General features: G+C 44.6%; 1 protein-coding gene across 1 annotated transcript in view; it reads right to left on the bottom strand.

Moving 5' to 3' along the window:
• Positions 1-4784, bottom strand: part of arfgap2 (ADP-ribosylation factor GTPase activating protein 2) — a 28115-nt gene extending 23331 nt beyond the window's left edge. Inside the window, exons 1-5 of the mRNA XM_061815694.1 lie at positions 4634-4784; positions 3734-3852; positions 2028-2100; positions 1743-1874; positions 1373-1453 (exon numbers count right to left, since the gene is read on the bottom strand). Of these exons, the coding sequence (XP_061671678.1) occupies positions 1373-1453; positions 1743-1874; positions 2028-2100; positions 3734-3852; positions 4634-4705 (477 nt within the window). The 5' untranslated portion in view covers positions 4706-4784. The remainder of the gene's footprint in view (positions 1-1372; positions 1454-1742; positions 1875-2027; positions 2101-3733; positions 3853-4633) is intronic.
• Between the last annotated feature and the right edge of the window lie 14917 nt (positions 4785-19701).

Here is a 19701-nt window from a genome sequence, read left to right as displayed (position 1 = left end):
GGTCAGGTAAACTAGGAAGAAGGCTGTGGTTCACTGCGCAGGATCGGTTTTCATGTGCGCTGAGTGTGCGACAGGTGCGCAGTTTAGAGGGAACATTGGTCAACATTATACAAAATAAGTTCCAATATCTATGTATTTTTACTTGTAACAAATTTTACGCCTGTGATTTTTCGTGATGGACTGTGCAGATTTGCGAGTGTGATGGCGAGTCTGTGCATACGCGCCTGCCAAATCACAATAACAGAAGTTACAAAATGACTTCCAGAAGATTAAGTTAAGTAGAAGTACCACTGTCCAAACAATAAAAGTACACACCTTCCTAATATTTTGAGCATATTGATAGCAGAAAATTGGTGGTGCACATTTGTACATTGGTAGAAGGGTTTTCCTAATTTTTAGTTCAACTTTGGGGGTGCGGATTATATTTCAGGACGCATTATAAATGAGAAATTACAGTATGTGAATTATGCCATTGTAAAATGGCAAAAACCGAATCATTGTTTGTTATACTTTCGATTCAGGTTGAATCTTTATTTTTTGTGAGCAATGAAAAATGTCTGTGCGCAGAGACCACATCAGCTGTGACTATATGCGCACATGCTGATTGGTGGGAAAAGTGGCTGGCACCCCTGGTTTATTTCTTTTAACAATTTTCAGTGCTGGAATCCCCCTCCCACCCACCACATTTTAATGGAGAAACATGATTTGCAAAACAAGCATGGTCACAAACGAGTTAAACTCGTATCTCAGGGCACCACCGTCCTCAATCTTAAGACAATGTTCAGAACATTCTCAGCAGAAAGAAAACAATTCCTGAATCTCAGGACAATTTCCAGAACAGACTGACACTACAGAAAGAAGGAACAGAGTGAAAGTCTTGAATCTTGGAATAGCTCTTTTAGCAAGTAGAACAGGGTCTGTGTTAGTTGTAGTAAATGAATGAAAACCTACAAAAACAGCTCATTCAGCCACTGACGAGTAACTGAGGTGGTCGGTATGTCTCTGTGCATACCGCCAATCAAATCAGCTACCTTTGGGTTGAAATAAGACCAATTGATGACGCCAGCCAAAAACACCAATAATATCTGGAATCGCTTTGATTTTGGAGGCAATAAATTTATTTAGCAAATGTACTCCTTCAGCAAAGCATTTAGCCTTTTTTTAAGAGGTATAAATACTGATCTTTGAGGGAGTTCTGTATACGACGTGCTCTTGCTTACTTTTCAATACATGTGTCCGGTGTTATTTACATTTCAAATGAATTAATTCCCACCATCTAGTCATTTGAATGTGAAAAATAAAAGGTACTTTCTCCATTACTTCCCAAGCAGGTCAATTGAACTTGGTATCAACAGGCATCTTCCGAACTGACCTGTGTGTGCTCTGCAAAAAAGTCTGGTTCTTTCTTCTCATGAACTCCTGTAACGCTTCCCCCAGAGGAGTCAATCCATAGCTGCAAAGAGGACAGATGGGTACAAACAACCATCAATTATGGTCTCCTTGTGAGAATTCTAACATTTATATTGATAGCATATTGGCAGATCAAGAATCATTAGATCGTATCATCAGCATACACTATTGACTCTGAAAATGGCCTCCACTGTGGCAAACCACTTATTCTACCTCTACCCCCTTTGACACAAGAGACAGATGTACTGTAGTCAGCTTTTTAATGATGACTGAAAGCATACAAAACAGAACAGCATGACCTTCCAAAAATAAAAGCACATTTTTATACTCACATCTGTTCCATACTTGGAGAGTGCAGAGTTTGCTTGCTGACGAATTTTCTCCCTATACATTTGTGCGGCACGGCTATTATACTTGGCATTGGTGTCATTTGTGGAGCAGCCATGCTGGTGGAAAAATGCTGTCTTCAAACAGAAAGAAAAATTTAGTTGTCTCAAGCATGTATAGCCCAAATCAACATTGCACTTAGTGTTTAAATCTTGTCAAAAATCTATTTTAAATCCTACTTTATTTAGACCCCACTTGTGTTGTGCTTGTCAAAGCCAGTGTCAACTTACTGCATTGGAATTGCCTCCAACCTGCATACATCTAAGCTGAAACCAGTTCCAGTTGGAATCTAACTCAGTGGATCTGAGGGCAAAAAAGGAGTTCGGGGGAATCAGGAGTATCCCCAATGAGAGACAGAGACAATCTAAAGAGATAATCTAAAAATAAAAATCCAGAAATTATGTTTTTTAATGATTCATTTGAATGATACAGCTGAAAATAAGTATTGGAACACCTGTCTATTATCTAGAATTCTGACCCTCAAAGACCTGTTAGTCCACCTTTAAAAGTCCACCTACACTCCATGTCTTATCCTGGATCAGATGCACCTGTGTGAGGTTGTTAGCTGCATAAAGACACCTGTCTACCCCATACAATCAGTAAGACTCAAACTTGTAACATGGCCAAGACCAAAGAGCTGTCCAAAGACACCAGAGACAAAATTGTACAACTCTACACGGCTGGAAAGGGTTACGGAGAAATTGCCTAGCAGCTTGGTGAAAAAAGTTCCACTGTTGGCGCAATCATTAGAAAATGGAAGAAGCTAAACATGACAGTCACTCTAAATGGGAGTGGAGCCCCATGCACGATATCACCTCGTGGGGTCTCAATGATCCTTAGAAAGGTGAGAAATCAGCCCAGGACTACACGACAGGACTTGGTCAATGACCTGAAAAGAGCTGGGACCACCGTTTCCAAGTTGACTGTTGGTAATACACTAAGATGTCATGGTTTGAAATCATGCATGGCACAGAAGGTTCCTCTGCTTAAACCAGCACATGTCAAGGCCCGTCTTAAGTTTGCCAATGACCATTTGGATGATACAGAGACATCATGGGAGAAGGTTTTGTGGTCAGATAAGACCAAAATGGAACTTTTTGGTCATAATTCCACTAACCATGTTTGGAGGAAGATGAATAACAAGTTCCATCCCAAGAACACCATCCCTACTGAGAAGTATGGGGGTGGTAGGATCATGTTTTGGGGGTGTTTTTCTGCACATGGGACAGGATGATTGCACTGTTTTAAGGAGCGGATGACCGTGGCCATGTATTGTGAGATTTTAGGGAACAACCTCTTTCCCTCAGTCAAAGCATTGAAGATGAGTCATGGCTGGGTCTTTCAACATGACAATGACCCGAAGGACACAGCCAGGAAAACCAAGGAGTGGCTCCGGAAGAAGCACATGAAGGTTCTGCCGTGGCCTAGTCAGTCTCCAGACCTAAACCCAATAGGAAATCTTTGGAGGGCGCTGAAACTGTGTGTTTCTCAGCGACAGCCCAGAAACCTGTCTGATCTAGAGATGATCTGTGTGGAGGAATGGGCCAAAATCCCTCCTGCAGTGTGTGCAAACCTGGTGAAGAACTACAGGAAACGTTTGACCTCTGTAATTGCAAACAAAGGCTATTGTACCAAATATTAAGTGGTTTTCTCAGGTATTCAAATACTTATTTGCAGTTGTATGACATAAATAAATAATTAAAAAAAATCATACATTGTGATTTCTGTATTTTCATTTTTAGATTAACTCTCTCACAGTGGACATGCACCTACAATGAAAATTTCAGATCCCTACATGATGTCTAAGTGGGAGAACTTGCAATATAGCAGGGTGTTCAAATACTTATTTTCTTCACTGTATGTAAAAAGGAATTCCAGCAAGCCAAATTGTACCATGCATTTTTAATATATATTCTTTTGTGCAGCTGCAGCCCACCTGATGAAACTGAGGTGCACCCCGAGGGAGCGGTGGATTCCAGAACAGTCAATGCACAAAAAGACACCATACGGAATACTGGCCCAACTAGGGTTTTTCGCAGAGCAGTCAAAACACACCTGCATTGGAACAAGAAATGCAATTTAAGCATCTGCTGATCTTGTACTAACATATATTGATTTCGTCCTCACAATTTATATTGACGTGTAGGTGGCCATACTTAAATGTTATATGGCAAATAATATATTTTTTAAGCTTCTTGAGAACTTTAACCTGCAAGTTTACAATTAAAAAATTGCAATGGCAAACACGATGTACACTGACAGGATCGCAGAGATCCGTATCATATGATCAAACTTGGCTAAAAACGCTCACCATCGATTAACACTCCCAAAGGGGAACACATTTTGTCTTACTCTGGTTTGAAGTTATGTAAGTGTACTGAATTATACGAAGCCTTTAGTGATGGCAACTCCAAAAAATGCAGGACACTGCTTTTACTTTTCTTATCAATCAGGGAAACGTAATCGAGAAATCAGTCAATACTACAGTAAAACGTATTATGAGGCGAGACTGGCTGTAAAATACACTTGTCAAAAGACATTCAAACTGCTACTCCACTTTACAATGTTACTGTTATGGACACGTGGATCGGTTCATCGGTACATTTTTCGATGTACCGTGTGTACACTGTGTGAGCAGTTTCTATCGGCCAAATGAAATCGCATACGTGGCCTTCGCGTTTGCTGCTTTACCGGCAAGCTAGCAGCTGTTAGCCATAGCTAACGTAAACCGAGAAGGAGCTGGGCCTCAATACGTAAAACACGAAGCTAATCAACGACTATCAAACATACATCCATTCTATGAGACAGGTACAACAAATGTGCCGTATTGAATTACCTTGTTTGTCGGAATGGATCTCAGTCGTTTGAAAATTGTAAGAATTTCAGTCTTGTTTGGTTCGGCAGCCATCTTCCCACTTCGAAAATTTACATACGATGACGTAACTACGGGTAGTCATGTGGCCCCAACGAGACGAAAAACGGTTTGTACACGTGATATCTGAGCAAATATTGGTAAAGCTAATAATGGTCACCCAAGAGGCCCCATAGCTCAGTGGTTAGACCACTGGTTCGATAATGACTCTGATTCCCAATAAATATCAATCATAATAGTGAGAAAGCACCCGTAGCTCAGTGGTTTGAGCACTGGTTTGGTAAACCAGAGATTGTGGGTTCGTTTCCCACTGGGGCCTCCACTCCCTGAGAAGGGTTGCGGCAGGAAGGGCATCCAGCGTAAAAATTGTGCCAAGTACGCTGTGGCGACCCCGAAAGGGACAAGTCGAAAGAAACTATCCATCCTAATAATGTTCATCTATTAGTGAGCAATAAAGTTTTAAAGGGCCACTGGAGCAAGCAAGATCTTATTTAGGGGTACTCAAATATCCACCTCTACTGGCATTCAGATTATCTAATTTAAAATGCATTGTGTGTAATACTTAAAAACGATTTGTGTTGATGTGGTGTAAAATTTATAGATCGGATTTTCGAATTTTAAGCAAAAATCATACCTTCTCATTAAAATACCTATACCGATGCAAATTACGGTATTTATAGACTGTTGTCGACTGACGTCACACACCTTCCAATTTACAACGCGGGGGCTATTTTGGTTTGGTGAACTCAAGTATACAAACAGTAACTAAGCATGAATCATTTCAGAAATGCGTATGAATAGGGGTGCACTGCTATGTTATCAGTTGCTTGAACGAAAGTGGGGGTTGTAAAGCATCTTTCTTTCGACTGTCAGCTGTGATCAAGAACAAGTGCGAGAAAACGGAGCAGTTAGCAACCGAACGCTCACAACTGTGGCTGTCTCGTAAAGTTTCGTGGCTGTAAGAAAACATTCCACAGGTAAGTTCGAAAGATTTACTTTGACACTGTTCAATTGACCCCTCCGTAGAAATTGCATCATCCGCGTCCCTGACCAATCAGAGGCCAGAGATCTGCATAAACCACGCCCTTTTTTTGCACCCGCCGTTCCCTCAGACAACATTGCATGGTCCAGTATAGCTTTTGTTAGCGTTTTATCGTGTATTTGGGTTCTTTAACAATAGATATGGTTAAGAGGTGTAGTCACAGACTTTATAATAGTGACGACAGGTATCCTGAAAGGCTAGTTAGTGGAGTTCAATTCGTACCCTTTCCAAAACCGAAGACCCAGTACGAAAAATGTCTTCGATGGATCAAACTTTGTGGAAGACCGCATGATCAACTGAATCCATCAACCAGAACAGATATGTTTGCACGAAGGAAAGCCCGATATTTGATTTTCAATACATGTCTCATATAAATGAATTAGCAGTTCTTTGCTTGCATAACATAGCTACGTGTGAATGATTGACACACTTGATCTGTGTTGAGCGATATTTTGCGATAATCTGACTGCACAAACGTGTCTCTGTTCGGCGCTCCCGAGCTAAGCTAAACCGGACTTTGTTTGCACGAAGGTATGCCCGATATTTGATTTTCAATACATGTCTCAAAAAATGAATTAGTTCTTCACTTGCATAACATAGCTACGTGTGAATGATTGACACACTTGATCTGTGTTGAGCGATATTTTGCGATGATCTGACTGCACAAACTGCACATAAAATATTATATTACCATAACCCACAACACTAAGGGGTATTGTTTGGAGGTCCCATTAAAACCATAAAAACAAATAACACAGAACCCTGAATAGAATTGCACAACAAGAAAAGGTAATTAAGATTGTGAGTATTAAGAGCCGGTAAAAGAAGAACAACAAAGATAGTGACATATTTAAATGAAATGGCTCATGATCATCAAATTCTGCAAGAATCCCCCTTTCATGACACATGAAAGGTTTCTGGCAAAAATAAATAAATAAATAAATAAATGATGACATAATGCAGCCCTAAGGGGGCACAAACCAGTGCAATCTCGAGGCCGGTCCCAAGCCCGGATAAATGCAGAGGGTTGCGTCAGGAAGGGCATCCGGCGTAAAAACTGTGCCAAACAAATATGAGCGTTTATCTAAAGAATCCCATACCGGATCGGTCGTGGCCCGGGTTAACAACGCCCGCCCCCGGCACTGCTAACCTGCAGAGCGTCGGTGGAAATTCAGCTACTGTGGGTCGAAGACAAAGAAGAGGAGGAAACCAGATCCATTGTCAGAAGAAAAAGAGGAATGCACAGAGCCTACAACTGAGTGTAGGGACTTGGAATGTTGGGACTATGACAGGAAAAGCTCAGGAGTTGGTTGACATGATGATTAGGAGAAAGGTTTATATTCTGTCCATCCAAGAGAGCAGGTGGAAAGGTAGTAAGGCTAGAAGTTTAGGAGCAGGGTTTAAATTATTCTACCACGGAGTAGATGGGAAGAGAAATGGAGTAGGAGTTATTTTAAAGGAAGAGCTGGCTAAGAATGTCTTGGAGGTGAAAAGAGTATCAGATCGAGTGATGAGACTAAAATTTGAAATTGAGGGTGTTATGTATAATGTGGTTAGCGGCAATGCCCCACAGGTAGGATGTGACCTAGAGTTGAAAGAGAAATTCTGGAAAGAACTAGATGGAGTAGTTCTGAGCATCCCAGACAACGAGAGAGTTGTGATTGGTGCAGATTGTAATGGACATATTGGTAAAGGAAACAGGGACGATGAAGAAGTGATGGGTAAGTACGGCATCCAGGAAAGGAACTTTGAGGGACAGATGGTGGTGGACTTTGCAAAAAGGATGGAGATGGCTGTAGTGAACACTTATTTCCAGAAGAGAGAGGAACATATAGTGACCTACAAGAGCGGAGTTAGAAGCGGTAGAACCACGCAGGTAGATTATATTTTGTGCAGACGATGTAATCTGAAGGAGGTTACTGACTGTAAAGTAGTGGTAGGGGAGAGTGTAGCTCGACAGCATAGGATGGTAGTGTGTAGCATGACTCCGGTGGTGGGTAGGAAGATTAAGAAGACAAAGGTAGAGCAGAGAACCATGTGGTGGAAGCTGAGAAAGGAAGAATGTTGTGCGGCCTTTCGGAAAGAGGTAAGATGGGCAGCAGAAGCTCCCGGAAGACTGGACAACGACAGCCAAGGTAACAGAGAGACAGGCAGGAGAGTACTTGGTGTGTCTTTTGGTAGGAAAGGGGAGAAGGAGACTTGGTGGTGGAACCCCAAAATACAAAAAGTCATACAAGGAAAGAGATTAGCGAAGAAGAAGTGGGATACTGAGATGACTGAGGAGAGGCGAAAGGAGTACATTGAGATGCGACGTAGGGCAAAGGTAGAGGTGGCAAAGGCTAAACAAGAGGCATATGAAGACATGTACACCGGGTTGGATACGAAAGAACGAGAAAAGGATCTCTACAGGTTGGCCAGACAGAGGGATAGAGATGGGAAGGATGTGCAGCAGGTTAGGGTGATTAAGGATAGAGATGGAAATGTGTTGACTGGTGCCATTAGTGTGCTAAATAGATGGAAAGAATACTTTGAGAAGTTGATGAATGAAGAAAATGAGAGGGAAGGAAGAGTTGAAGGGGCAAGTGTGAAGGACCAGGAAGTGGCAATGATTACTAAGGGGGAAGTCAGAAAGGCACTACAAAGGATGAAAAATGGAAAGGCAGTTGGTCCTGATGACATACCAGTAGAGGTATGGAAGCAATTTGGAGAGATGGCTGTGGAGTTTTTGACCAACTTATTCAACAGAATACTAGCGGGCAAAAAGATGCCTGAAGAATGGAGGAAAAATATTCTAGTTACCATTTTTAAGAACAAAGGGGATGTTCAGAGCTGTGGGAACTATAGAGGAATAAAGTTGATGAGCCACACAATGAAGTCATGGGAAAGAGTAGTGGAGGCTAGACTCAGGACAGAAGTAAGTATCTCCGAGCAACAGTATGGTTCCATGCCTAGAAAGAGTACCACAGATGCATTATTTGCCTTGAGGATGCTCGTGGAAAAGTACAGAGAAGGTCAGAAGGAGCTATATTGTGTCTTTGTGGATCTAGAGAAAGCCTATGACAGAGTACCAAGAGAGGAACTGTGGTACTGCACGTAAGTCTGGTGTGGCAGACAAGTATGTTAAAATAGTACAGGACATGTATGATGGCAGCAGAACAATGGTGAGGTGTGCCTTAGGTGTGCCAGAGGAATTTAAGGTGGAGGTGGGACTGCATCAGGGATCAGCTCTGAGCCCCTTCCTGTTTGCAGTGGTAATGGATAGGCTGACAGATGAGGTTAGACTGGAATCCCTTTGGACCATGATGTTCGCAGATGATATTGTGATATGCAGTGAAAGCAGGGAAGATGCAGAGGAACAATTAGAAAGATGGAGACATGCACTGGAAAGGAGAGGAATGAAGATTAGCCGAAGTAAAACAGAATATATGTGCGTGAATGAGAAAAGTGGAGGGGGAAGAGTGAGGCTACAGGGAGAAGAGACAGCGAGGGTGGACGACTTCAAATATTTAGGGTCAACAATCCAGTGCAATGGTGAGTGTGGTAAGGAAGTGAAGAAACGGGTCCAAGCAGGTTGGAACAGCTGGCGAAAGGTGTCTGGTGTGTTATGTGACAGAAGAGTCTCAAGGATGAAGGGCAAAGTTTACAAAACAGTGGTGAGGCCGGCCATGATGTACGAATTAGAGACGGTGGCACAGAAGAAACAACAGGAAGGAGAACTGGAGGTGGCAGAAATGAAGATGTTGAGGTTCTCGCTCGGAGTGACCAGGTTGGATAGGATTAGAAATGAGCTCATTAGAGGGACAGCCAAAGTTGGATGTTTTGGAGACAAGATTCAAGAGAGCAGACTTCGATGGTTTGGACATATTCAGAGGCGAGAGAGTGAGTATATTGGTAGAAGGATGCTGAGGATGGAGCTCCCAAGCAAAAGAGCGAGAGGAAGACCAAAGAAAAGGTTGATGGATGTTATGAGGGAAGACATGAGGGCAGTGGGTGTTAGAGAGGAAGATGTAGGAGATAGGCTAAGATGGCAAAAGATGACATGCTGTGGCGACCCTTAACGGGACAAGCCGAAAGGAAAAGAAGAATAATAATAATGACATCTGCCTCACAGTTCTGAGGACCTGGGTTAAACTCCAGCCAAGAAGGTGTGAATGTGAGTGTCGATTATTGTTTTTCTGTATGTACCCTGATTCGGTGGTGATGGTTGGTTGTCATTCAACTTAATCACAGGCATTTTGGGTTGTAAGTTACTTTCATTGTGTCTGTGTTGTGTCGTGAATCATCCACATATAAATTAATTGCTCTCAGTTTCAGCTCTGAAACATGAGTACAATGTTAGAACAGAATGACAACAGACTACCAGTGAGGAGGTACAGTTGCCCTGGGGCAGTCCGATAGAAGCATGGGTACAAATCTGCTCCTGAAGCCCCTCCGTCCACAATGGCAATGTGGGTTAAGTGTTTTTCCCAGGGACACCACAATGGTGTGTGATCAGGTGGGTATATGAACTGGTGACTTGGGTTTTACGGTGGACACTAACCCTTTGCACCAAGTTTACTTTCATATAACAACACTGATTGTTTACAATTTCATACAGTAGTGGATATCTACTTGGCGTTCATTAGGTCAATTATTTATTATTTATTGATCAACAATAATGCTTTTATTTCCCTTTTTTTCTTTTTTTTTTTGTCCTGTTCATCCACATCAAACAGAATGGAGCCTCTGAATCCGTTTTATGCTAGAACGGTTTTACTGTATAACTGTGAAGTTTGAAAGATACCACTGTGCTTTCTTACTATTATAGTTTCTTTCGGCTTGTCCCATTCAGGGTCGCCACAGCGTGTCATCTCAGATGAACACACATGTTTGGCACAATTTTTACGCCGGATGCCCTTCCTGACACAACCCTTCTCAGGGAGCGGAGGCCCCAGTGGGATACGAACCCACAATCTCTGGTTTACCAAACCAGTGCTCTAACCACTGAGCTACGGGTGCTTTCTTACTATTATAATTGATATTTATTGGGAATCAGAGTCATTCAGTTGAACAGAACAAAGTTTCTAAAGGTGAGTGACAAAACGAAGACAAAAGACAAAGCATAATTGTAAAAAAAAAGATGGGAAAAGTAAATCATTACAGATCTACCACAATGAAACATGAGTTACCACTGTTGTGTGGGGCAGCAGTGCTACACTCTGTAAGGGAAGGAGAGGACAAGGACAAGAGAAGAAACATGCATAACAAGGGTCGTGAACCCAGCTAAATAACTGAAGTGTGATGGGAGTGACTATAAATTGTAAAAGTAAATTGGACAAGTGTGTGAGTGAGGGGCTCCACAAGCAATTCACATATTTCTAAGTTATTTATTGCAGTGAGTGGCCCCACACCCAGCAAAAAAAGTCTGAGAAGTGTGTGACGACGGACACACGCAAGTGAATTGACACTGTTTTACATGCACAAAGACTGACTGAAGTGACCCGTAATTTCTGTGGCTGCACCATGGAGACTGAGGACCTCTTCGATCAATCAAGAAGTGCGACTGGACACAGGAGTGCACCCAAGAGCATCCTGCAGGACAGGACACGTCTTACACCAAGGGTCCCAGGGTGGTCCGCCTGCCCCATTGTCAATCACAACTCTCTCTCTGTCTGGCTTGGGAAATGGATGGTGACCCAAATGTTATACAGGTTGCATTATTATTTTTTAGTGTTTATTTTAATCTTCAAACCCAGTGTTTTTCGACCACTGTACCACGGCATAGTGTCTGGTGATCTGAGGGAACTCATCCAATTTCACCAAATTGGCGAGAATGATTTAGCAGATAATGTGCAGTTGCCGACTGACCGTGCCGTCCAATCATGGGCAGAGTAATCACGGAATACACTTCTATATCAGTGGGTGGCAACAGTTTGCTAATTACTTTGATTTGTGATGCATCAGGTGGCGGTGATTTTTCGCATTTTTGGTAGCAAAGCTATATGGTGACAATGATGGAGAGGTTTTTGAAAATGAAAGATGCTCACTGTCACGACCCATCGGAACGGGAGTAGGACCCAAATGCAGGAGGACACGGAAGATGCAAGGTAGTTCGGGGAGAAACGTTTATTATTCCGTGGTCGGGGATCGAGCAGGCAGTCAGGTGCAGCAGCAGTAGTTGGGATGTCGGGCGAAGAGAGCAGGTGAGTGGGCAGGCAGGAGTCGGTACACAGGAGAACGATCAAAGCAGGCAGAAGTGTCAAAGGAGTCAGGCTTACGAGGTCGGTCGGACAACAGGCGAAGGTCGTTACACACGGGTTGTCGATCAGGGATACGGGAGTACTCGAACGGGACATGAAGCTCAACGATCTGGCGCGGACCAGTCGTCATCGGTTCATATAAATACACAGGATAATCAGCCCGCATGAGGCGCAGGTGTGCGCCTCCCAATCAGCGCAACCGCGCGGGCACCTGCACATCCCGGGCTGGAGCGGCAGGATCATGACAGTACCCCCCCTCAAAGGCACGGCTCCCAGACGTGCCTAAACAAAAGAAACAGACAATAATTAACACAGGCAGGGGTGGGCGGAGGAGGGCACGCCCCCCCGGAAGCCCGGTCTGGTGGCCATCCAGGCCTCCAAACCCAAGGCGTCCAGGTGGACAGGTCAGGAGGACGACCCGGACGCCAAGCACCAGGGTCCCCACAGGGTGATCCGGGCAGACGACCTCTGTGAGGAACCAAACGGCGAAGCAGGAACGAGACCGAGGCAGGCAACTGCTCCGGGCGAGAACGTCCCACGCCGTGGTTGCGAGATGACCAGAGAGTGGTCGCCACCGAGGCTTGGTCAGGAGGCAGCTGTGGATTGGTCACCAACGAGGCCAGGTCATGAAACGGCTGGGAGCTATCAGGAGCGACGAGGATGATGGAGAGAAGGACCAAAGCCATGACCGCCACCATCACAGCCATCCCGAAGTCTCTCCAGCTCCGGGGTGGCTCCACAGAACTCCCCAGCTCCTGTCGCCGTCGAGACAAGGGCGTGGGACGGCCGCGGACCGGTCGCTGCTGGTACTCCTGGACTGGAACGTGAGAAGGCGGCGGCGACATCGCGACCTCCTCCTGGACGGCAATGTGAGGCGGCTGAGGAACCGTCGCCACATCCTGGACAGGAACGTGAGAAGGCGGCATCACCACCTTTTCCTCCAGAACGGGAACGTGATGCGGCTGGGGAACCATCGCCACCTCCTAGACAGGAACGTGAGAAGGCGGTGTCACCACTTCCTCCTGGACGGGAACATGAGAAGGCAGCGTCAGTGCCACCTCCTCCTGGACAGGAACGTGAGAAGGCGGCCTCAGTGCCACCTCCTCTTGGACAGCAACGTGAGAAGAGGGTGGCACCATCGCCACCTCCTGGATGGGAACATATGGACGTGCCCGTCGCCGTCAGAGCAGGAACAGGGGACGACTGCGGGCCGGTCGCCGACGAAGCAGGAACGGGGAGCGACCGCGGGCCGGTCGCCACTGGCACTCCAGGGCACGGACGAGAACTGGCTGCGGAGACGTCGCCACCCCCTGGACAACAACGTGAGGCGGCATCGGGTCGGTCCCCACCGCCACGTGAGCCAGCAGTGCATTCGTTGAAACAGCAACGTGGGCGTGGGGCGGTGGCGGTTCCATTTCCAGGGCGACGTGAATAAGAGTCGGCAGAGAGTCAGTCGAAACTGACACGTGGGCGTGTCTCGGGAGCGGGTCAGTTCCAACTGCCGCGTGAGCTCTGCTCGGAACAGCCAAAACCTCGACGTGAGAATGGCGAGGAGGCGGATCCGTTTCCACAGCTACGTGCGCTTGGCGAGGTGCCGGGTCCGTTCCCACTGCAACGTGCACTTGGCGAGGTGGCGGGTCCGTTCCCACTGCAGCGTGAATCTGCGTCAACCGTTGCGACGTCAGTGTATCTCGGCTGGTTCGCCAGTCCTTACCGGACCTGGGCCGTGAGAGCCGCCAATTCGGCGCTCTGCCGCTCTATCTGCGCCCGCATTTCACGGCAGAACACCTCGTGATTTGGCGGTTCCTCCTCCCTCTGGGCTGGAAGCTTCGCCACCAGCTGCAGGTCTGCCGGTTTCGCCGTTGCCGGCGAGGAGAGTCTTAATCGCCACGCAGCAGGAGGCACAAGGGAGGGGCGTCTCCTCTGGCCGCCACGTGTAGGTCCCGGGTAGATGGCCAAGCAGGTTCCCACAAACGGGTTAGTGTACTCGGACCTACCGGGTGAAGACACTCGGGTGTTGGAAACGCGGGGAGGTGAAACAAACTGACTGGGATGATAGACCGGGCAAAGAGATTGATAATCACAATCATCGGAGTTGTACTCAGGCAGCCGGTCTTACGAATCAAGGTCCTCCTCATATTCCGAAAAGTCAGAGTCTAGAAGAATATGAGGAGCCGGACGGGTCGTGGTCGGGGCGTATTCATAGCTCGCAGGCGGAGCGTAAGACACGGAAGCGGAGGACGTCAAGGAGCCTACCCGGATCGGACAGGCTTGGTCCTCCGGCAGACGGTCTACCTTGCGTCGGTCCCGGCGACGCCGGGTCTTTCCTGCTGGGTCCTGTTTTGGCCAGATTGTTCTGTCACGACCCATCGGAACGGAGGTAGGACCCAAATGCAAGGCTCGGAAGATGCAAGGTAGTTCGAGGAGAAAGGTTTATTATTCCGTGGTCGGGGATCGGGCAGGCAGTCAGGTGCAGCAGCGGTAGTTGGGACGTCGGGCGTAGAGAGCAGGTTAGCGGGCAGGCAGGAGTCGGTACACGGGAGAACGATCAAAGCAGGCAGAAGTGTCAAAGGAGTCAGGCTTAAGGGGTCGGTCGGAGAACAGGCGGAGGTCGGTACACACGGGTTGATGATCAGGGATACGGAAGTACTCGAACGGGGCATGAAGCTCAACGATCTGGCGCAGACCAGTCGTCATATAAATACACAGGATAATCAACAGTACAAATATCAAGTTATATCTGACTTTCAAAACTCAATTACTAAAATTCTCTTCTAACATTTGAAGAACATATCTAGAGAAAAGGCTTGTCTGTGCCAAGCAGACCAAGACTGATCATGGACTTCAGGAGGCATCCTCGCCAGAGCTGCCCCTCAGGCTGCCCAAATATCTTGTATCAACAATCAAGATCTTCAAGTTCCTGGGATTTGTAGACTCTTGGGACCTGAAGTGGATTAACAACTCTATCCTCAAAAAGCCCAGCAGAGGAAATACATTCTGTGGCTTCAAAGGACGCATGACCTGCCATGGGAGCTGTTGAGACTGACTAAGTTTTTTCCCCACAGCCCCTCAAAATGTATGCAAAGGTGATTAATAAACCAAAAATTGTGACTAATTTGCATGGATATTTGTTTTTATTCAAGTTTATATGAGTGCATTGCTATTTTTTTAACTGGGATTCAAACAGTTAGTATAGTAATGGAGATGTGAGAATGCTGCTTTCGTGACAGAAAATGAAACTAGATGTTTAAAATGCAGCAGACCGTAAAAATGGCCTCACCCTATTGAGTCCTTTCTTTGTCTAATCAACATTTTCATGTCAAACGATACTTATGTAATGCTGATCTAGATAAGCCCATTATTTTGTTATGAGAACTTCCTTTTAGTAAATTGCCACTCAGCTCACCTGTTTTAAATGAATGACTACTTTTGGTTCAAAGAAATGACAAAACCAAAAAACAGCCCTACACGAGACAAACAAAAGTAGTGATGTGCACGGTGGAAAAAGTGGTTAAAGCGTCTGCCTCGCAGTTCTGAGGACCAGGAGTTCCCGCTTGTGTGGAAATTCCATGTTCTCCCAGGGCACACTGATTTTCTCGCGCATCCCCAAAACATGCATGGTGGGTTAATTGAAGCATCTAAATTTATTGTGTTACTCCACGAGCCTGCTCATTATATTATCATATCAAAGAAAAAAAAGATTTCAACACTCATTTACGTTTAAATGTATTTATATTTAAACTGTCTCTAACACGACTGTCAAAGTATCAGATCTTGTCCTTCTCATTATGCTTAGAAATTAATTTTCTGTTTTGCCTATTTAGGATGTTATCATGCAACACCTCTCACGTTTCACTTGTGATTCGGTTGAGCATTGTTGGGCTTTCCCCAACACTTACACGTATTACACTTACACATATTTCGTCAATATGCTTACGCCACTGTCAGATCATTCCACTTATTTATGAGAATTCTCTTTTCTTAACGCATAAATGCTTTGCATACTGAATCTATTTTTCACTTGTCTTTAATTTTCAGACTGACTATCTTTGTCATCATAACTGTGACTCAATTCATATCCTGGATGCAACTGTTCTTGGGCAAGACACCAATTAATTATTCCTCGTGGACCTGCCAGCGCCTTGCATGGTTGCAGTGTCCCATTGGTGTTTGAATGCATGTGTGAATGAGTGAATGTGAAGCTCTGTTAAGCACTTTGGGCACTCTATAAAGCTAAAGTAGTATATAATTGCAATCCATCTACTGTATCTGTCCATCTCCTACTTACAATGCTCTACTTTCATCCATTCCAAATAAACTTGATTTACTTCCAACAAATAGCATGACCTCCTTGAGCACTTGGTAACTCCACAACTACTTAACTGAATGGAATATTCATTAAGGGTGTTTCCACACGACGACTCTGTTGGACTGACAATGTCCTCTCAGCCAGGCTGCTTGACAACACTCCCCTTTTCGCTGACTCCTTTTGTACAGGGACCAAATGGCCCGTTATCTGGGAGTTCCGTGCCCCATACTCCCAAAGGACTCCCCACAGGACTCCCCGAGGGACATGGTCAAATGCCTACTCCAAGTCCATAAAACACATGTAAACTGGTAGGACAAACTCCCATCCACCCTCAAGGACTCTGCCGATGGTGGAGAGCTGGCCCGCTTTTCCACAGCTGGACGAAAACTATACAACTCCTCTTGAGTCCAAGATTCAACTTCTGGATGGACCTTCCTTTCCAGCACCCCTGGATAAAACTTATGGGGACCACGACCACAATTTGCCGATCTAGAGGCACTGTCCCTAATGTCCACTCGATGTTGCAGAGGCAAGGAGTGTGATCCTAATGTAGTTGGATCCAATATCCCCTCTAATTTTTTATGTGTCTGAGCAAACACAGCAAGCTCCTGAGCGGCCCCTTTGACCATTTTGAGCAACATAAGATGTGTCATCCATTGAAGTTATATGTCTCATTAAAAGATTCAGATAACACCATTTACATTCCCATCAGAACACTTTGAAAAAAATGTTTTTGCATATTTACAATGAAAATGTCAACAAAAAATACATGCTAACCAAAGCAAGCCAACTATAACCTATGTACTATAAATTTCAAAGGCCACTTCCAACTTTATTTCATTTATTTTTTTTCACTACACAATGACATCCCCGTCTATTTTACTTGGTATAAATCTGAATTATTGCTTTCAGAATATCTTTTGCAATCCGTTTTGACCAATGAATGATACTCCCAAACAGTTTTAAGGTTAAAGTGGAATTCCTGTGGTTTGCATTAACATTGTCTCCAATAGGTCATGTAATATGTACTCTATCTTGACAATTTGATGTTAAATCCTCTCTCATTTAATAGTGTTTTGAGAAGATTTTTATCGACAATTACGAATTTTCAGGTTCTGCCATTTTCGCGAGTGACATGACCTACGTGGGCGGATGTGACGTGTTCTGTGCCGTTCCAAACGCTCGATTACACGGGACACCATTATGCCAAGCGCTGATTTCTCGGATTTATCCTCATCTGATGAAAAAATAGCAGTACTGGTTGATCGGAAAGATGAAGGAATTCTTCCATACAGAGCGGTAGAGCCGTGAGCTCTCTTCCCGCCGAGCGAGTTCGTCAGATTCCGCGTCATTCCGCCCGAAGAACCATCCGAATAGTCAACATTATTTAAATCCGAGCGGCGGAGCGAGCTCGCGGGGGAGTGGGCTCATGGCTCCACCGCTCGGTGGCATTATTTCCAGCCACAGGTTAAAATCTGTATCCAAGTATTCCTCAGTCTTCCCGATCAACCAACACTGATATTTCTTCATCAGATGAGATTTAAATGTTATATTGGTCCCGATATTATCAATACAGAATTAGCTTTTTGTCCATTGTATTGTCGTGCTTTCATTCTTGATGAGTCTGTGCCAAGATGAAATTTTTACATTAAAATCAATCTCATCCTGCACTTTCTACTTTGGCTATACAACGCATTTTTCAGACCAGACCTTTCTCGCTCAAAAAAGAGAAAATCTTGTGTAGTTTCTCCACTTTTTCTTCTATTTGGACATAATCTGACAGTTTTTGCATCTTAAAATAATACCATTTATTTTTTTTTTCATTTTCGCCATTATTATTGAGGGTAAACGTAACCACCGTGTCACACTCGTCTTCACTCTATGTTGCCCAGACCACTCACTACCTAAAGCTCTGGTGGTGGGCAGGGGGTAAGGACGCTGCCATTTTAAACCACATTGATGGGCTGCGTAAGGAATGTCACATCTGTAATTATGAGTACCCCTAACAGAGGGGGCCGACTGAAGGTAAACTAGGCGGGAGAGTGAGTGTGGCCGAGCAGCAGCTCATTGTTAGAGAGTTAGGTGATCTCCCGAACTGTTCACTAAAAAGAGACTAAAAGAACCCATTGGTGACTCTTTTTTCTCATTGCCAATTCTTGAGGGAGTTGCAGTACGTATGTGAATCGTGCCATTAGATTTAGTAACCTGTTGATTAATCACGTTACAAAATGGCAAAAACTGAATAGCTATATATTATACTTGCAATTTGGGTTGGATTTTTTTGTTGTTCTTGTTGTCCGCAACAGACACCACATCAGCAGTGTGAAATTGCACACGTGCGCATCTTAAAGGGAACATTGGTTGGAAAACAGTATCTGGTCTCCCTTCTTAAAAAGGGGGACAACAATCCCAGTTTGCCAATTCCGAGGCACTGTCCCCGATGTCCATGTGATGTGGAGGGGTGTAAACCATGACAGATCCAGAACATCCAGAGTCAGAGCGAATCTCGTTCACGCCTGGGGCCTTGCCACGGAAGTGCTTTTAAACCACCTCAGTGACCCCAATCCTAGATATAAAAGTGCCTAGCTCAGAAATCCCAGACTCTTTCATTAAAGAAATGCATGTCAGTGGAATTGAGGAGGTGTTCAAAGTTTTCTCCCCACAAACTCAGAAAATCCCGAGTTGAGGTCAGTAGCACCCCATCCCCAGCATACACAGTGTTGCTGGTACACTGCTTCCCTGTCCTGAGAGATGCGACAGTTGACCATAATTTCTTCAAAGCCATCCTTAAGTCTTTCTCCGTGGCCTCACCGAACTCCTCCATGCCCGAGATTTTGCTTTAGTGACCACCGAAAAAAAAAACAAACGCAAACTCAATCATCAAATCATGACCAAGGGTATCCTAATACAAAGTGCATATGTGGACACCCTTATGCTTGAACATGGTGTTCCTTATGGGCGACAACCACGAAAGTCCAATAACAGAATGCCACTCATTTTGTGATGGGGGGAGGGCGGGGGTTCCTCCATATAATATCAGTCCAGGTCTCAATGTAAACGTTCCATATGGATTTATTATTATTTCACTCATATGCAGTTTATGGTATAGTGCTGCTCGACAAATACAGTATTTTTTACGTTTATGTATTTGTTAGCTATCATTTATTTGTATTCATTTCTAGTGGAATCTGCATACATGATTTAACATATACTGTTCATAATGTACAAAAAGTTGAATTTGGCTTTTGAAGAATTAATTTCTATTGAGAGAAAGTGAAGAAAGAAAGAAAGATTTGGATTTCTTTTTTTTTTTTTAGTCTCAGCATTTTATTGTAATCGTGTTTGTTTACTTTTTCAGTTCAACCAGTTTTGGCCCATTGTTCTCACGCATACTGGACATACCTTTGAATTTTTTGTCCCATGTTTTCTGGGAGGTCTGGGC

Source organism: Syngnathoides biaculeatus, chromosome 3 (genome assembly GCF_019802595.1).
Source record: "Syngnathoides biaculeatus isolate LvHL_M chromosome 3, ASM1980259v1, whole genome shotgun sequence".
Classification (NCBI taxonomy): Eukaryota; Metazoa; Chordata; class Actinopteri; order Syngnathiformes; family Syngnathidae; genus Syngnathoides; species Syngnathoides biaculeatus.
Note: the sequence above shows the minus strand (reverse complement) of the source record. Positions and strands in the feature narration are given on the sequence as shown.